We start from the raw sequence: 3,539 nt of genomic DNA, 5'->3' as shown, positions 1-3,539 counted from the left end.
AGGACAATTTAAGTGCCCCCCCCCCACACACACACACACCCTGTGTAGACCAAAGCCTGCGTCTGTGTCTCAAACTTAAATCCCCTATTTGACATTCCAGTCTGGAGAAAATCCAGTGCTGTGATGAAGTCTTTGGTCATGGTTATCGCTAGTGCGCTAGTGCTCGCATTTTCCATTCCCTCTTTACCTTCTCTGTCTTTCTGCCCCTTGCCTTTCTTCTCCTCCTTTCTTACTTGCTCGCTGAAAGCTATTTTCTGTTGTTTGATAGCTCCGTTTTAAACGTATGAAGAAGCCATTTTCTTGTTTAACCTCTGGATGTTATTTCAACTGAACCTGTCCCTTGCCATCCCTCATTCTCTTCTCCTCCGCCTTTTAGTCACTCATCCATCTACCTATTCCTGTCCCCTTTTCCAGATCCCACATCTGGAGGGTCTGCATGTGGTGTTGTGGCGGTGGGACTGGGAGCCGTGGGGATCAAAGCAAGGCTCCTGCCGCTGCCGGGTAACTGGAGAAAGAATCTCCAAGTCTGGTCTGGTCTGGCCTGGCCTGGCCGAGTGGGTCCAGGTGGCTAGCAGACGCGGTGGAGAGCTAATGCTATGTCCAGCTGTGGAGAACAGGACCAGGCTGGGTGGAACAGGACCCAGGGACGGATCATGATTCCATGGGCCCCTGAGACAGACAGCAAGAAAGCCCCCCCTCTACCTTTATGGCTTTGTGAGGTTCCAAAAGAAAGGGGTCTTTCTTTGTGAATTTTTGTTTTGGAGGGGGTTGGGGGTTTGTCCCCCAAGAAAATGTAAAAATAGAGTAGTTTAAAGAGCAAGTTTGACACACTATGAGAACACAACTATAGACCAATAATGAAGTGGGTTTTTTTTCGTTGCACGAAGGTTTGAGTTTTAGGGCCCCCATGGCTCTTGGGCCCCTAGGCCTGGGCCCGGTAGGTCTGTGCAGTAATCCCTCCTTGACAGGACCTGCCAGTGGGCTTTGATGCTGAGATGGGGGGCCGCGTGACGTGACCAAATCATAGAGAACTCTGTCTTGTTGTGGAGATGAGGGGCAGCGTGACCATGTCATGGTGTGAACTCTGTCTTGTTGGGTTTGAACCAGAACATATGGGTGCCAAAAACACCTTCTTAGTGGATCAGTTAGTACAATCCCATGTTTATTGTAAGATGTGATAATGTTATTTTATTTATTTATTAATTATTATTATTATTATTATTATTATTATTATTATTATTATTATTAACAGGTCTGGAAGGCTCAAGGGTGAACTCTGCAAAGTAAATGTTGACCAATGATAACTGTGTAATTTCTATAGCGTATGCTCAGATTTTAGTTGTATTTGTGTGTACCTCAGTTACATGACTGTCAGAAGAGAAATTTTAGTTGAAACTGTTTAATCGTTCATAATGCAACATGTTACTAGAGAAACAACAACACATGTTAATAGAATAGAATATACAGTAAGTGTAACAAAACAAATGAGCCAACTTAAAATACAAAATATAGGCCTAGTTTTGTAATTTGAAATGTAATTACAGGACAGTAATTAATAAATACAAGGACTGTATACAACACAAAAGCACACCTCAGTCCGGTTTGAATTCTAGTTTACATGGCAGTATCCTGTTCATCCTCAGTGTCCAGTGGCAGAGTCAAAAGAGGTGTGGGTAGGTCATTGCACTGCAGGTAAAAGAACACCACTTGCACCTACAAAAGACACATATTGTAGTTAAATAGTGTTTGGAGAGTTTTGTTGCAAAATGACGTGAGCACCATTTTTTGACTTTTGCATTGGAAATGACTGCTCATATCATCTGTGTGTGAATTCTTGCCATTCAAATATTTTGAGAAAATACTTTTTGCACATGTATAAAACCCAAGGTCCTTTGCCAATCCTCCCCCCCCCCCATTCTCCCCACTCATTTCCTGTCTTCTGTGTTCTTGATAAAGGCCTTAAAAGCCCAAAAACATCTTCAAAAAGAAAAAAAATATCAATAACTAAAAAAAAAAAAACTAACCTGCACCACCACTTCCTCGGAGATGTCTATTTGAGGGACAGGGGGACGCAAGAGACTTGGCCCGAACACTGTCGCCAGATTCATCACAGACATTTTATTTACCTCCATCTTCTCTGACACCCTGAGAGAGACACACAACAGAAGATAAATGGAGAAGAGAAGTTTGACAAAAATGTTTTGCTATACTTAAAATACAATAACGTAACAAATATCACTTAAGTACTTTAAGATACATTGATCGGAGACAGGATTAAAAGAAAAAAGGAACTGGAACTGTATCATTAGACCACATGGTAGCCAACTGAGAGGAAGTACAGTATACACACGTTCTATCTCTGACTGCACTTGCTACCACTGCCACTTCCGAGAAACCCAGGCCTGATTGACACATAGACAAAGGTGATGTTGGGCTGTTAAATTTAATGTTACGTTTCTATTTATATTCCCCATATGAGTCCGCAATTCAAATCTGGTAACAATGAATTGCAACAATTCATTAAAACAATTACAGAAATGATGGCGTTATTGGCAAATCAAGTGGGCGGACAAACTAGACAGACAGGGTCACTGCAATACTTGGCCAAAACCCTCTCTGGGGAGGGACGCAGGCAGTAAAAAATATTAGACAGACAGTGGCTATGTCAAGATACGTTTTTAATTCCAAATGAATTATTCAGAATTAAATAGTTCCACCGAGTTCCCTTTGATCTTTCATTTGAATTCCATATTGTGAAGTGTTTACATGACATTTTCAAAGCGGAATTAAGCTTTATTCACAACTAAAGTGAGTTATTTCGGAATTACTGTAAATGTCCCATGTAACCATTGAGGAGGAAAAAATCAAAGGTTTAATAGACAACCAAACCTCTTGAGATGGTGAAACAGGTAGAGAAGAGTATTCCGGTTGGCAGCCGGGCACAACCCCAAAATGTTTAACAAGGCACCCTGTTTGGAGACCAGGTCAGGGAGATCTGTGAGAAGATATAACAGGATTATAACTAACCTAGATGATGAATACACATACAAATGACACACATTTAATATACATATAAACTTTTCAGTCCATATGTGGTATGTTTGTTTGTATCAGTATAGTGTGTGTGTGTTTGTGTGTGTGTGTGTGTGTGTGTGTGTGTGTGTGTGTGTGTGTGTGTGTGTGTGTGTGTGTGTGTGTGTGTGTGTGTGTGTGTGTGTGTGTGTGTGTGTGTGTGTGTGTGTGTGTGTGTGTGTGTTTGTAAATAGTCATACGATTTACCCAGTGCGTTCTTAAGACTCTTGTAAAGATCTGCAGGGACCAATGCCTCTGGAAGGTCCCTGAAGTAGAGTTTTAAAGTCCCAGATACCACATTGACCTCAGCAGACCGCACCTCTTTCAGAGCCTCCCTCAGATCTACAGAGAAAGAGAGCGATTTTATCATGGAAACGGTCAATACGAGCTGTTCTATGAATCCAAAATGAATGCGTGTAGTGCATGCCTTTTTATCTAATGCACTTAACGAATGAAGGTTACAGTAT

General features: G+C 41.7%; 1 protein-coding gene across 1 annotated transcript in view; it reads right to left on the bottom strand.

Moving 5' to 3' along the window:
• Positions 1-1,288: 1,288 nt before the first annotated feature.
• Positions 1,289-3,539, bottom strand: part of si:dkey-33c9.6 (active breakpoint cluster region-related protein) — a 19,889-nt gene continuing 17,638 nt past the window's right edge. The window contains exons 19-22 of the mRNA XM_063187241.1: positions 3,280-3,414; positions 2,890-2,995; positions 2,025-2,145; positions 1,289-1,713 (exon numbers count right to left, since the gene is read on the bottom strand). Of these exons, the coding sequence (XP_063043311.1) occupies positions 1,615-1,713; positions 2,025-2,145; positions 2,890-2,995; positions 3,280-3,414 (461 nt within the window). The 3' untranslated portion in view covers positions 1,289-1,614. The remainder of the gene's footprint in view (positions 1,714-2,024; positions 2,146-2,889; positions 2,996-3,279; positions 3,415-3,539) is intronic.

This window comes from Engraulis encrasicolus, chromosome 21, assembly GCF_034702125.1.
Source record: "Engraulis encrasicolus isolate BLACKSEA-1 chromosome 21, IST_EnEncr_1.0, whole genome shotgun sequence".
Classification (NCBI taxonomy): Eukaryota; Metazoa; Chordata; class Actinopteri; order Clupeiformes; family Engraulidae; genus Engraulis; species Engraulis encrasicolus.
The sequence above is the reverse complement of the archived record's forward strand: the minus strand, read 5'-3'. Positions and strand labels throughout refer to the sequence as shown.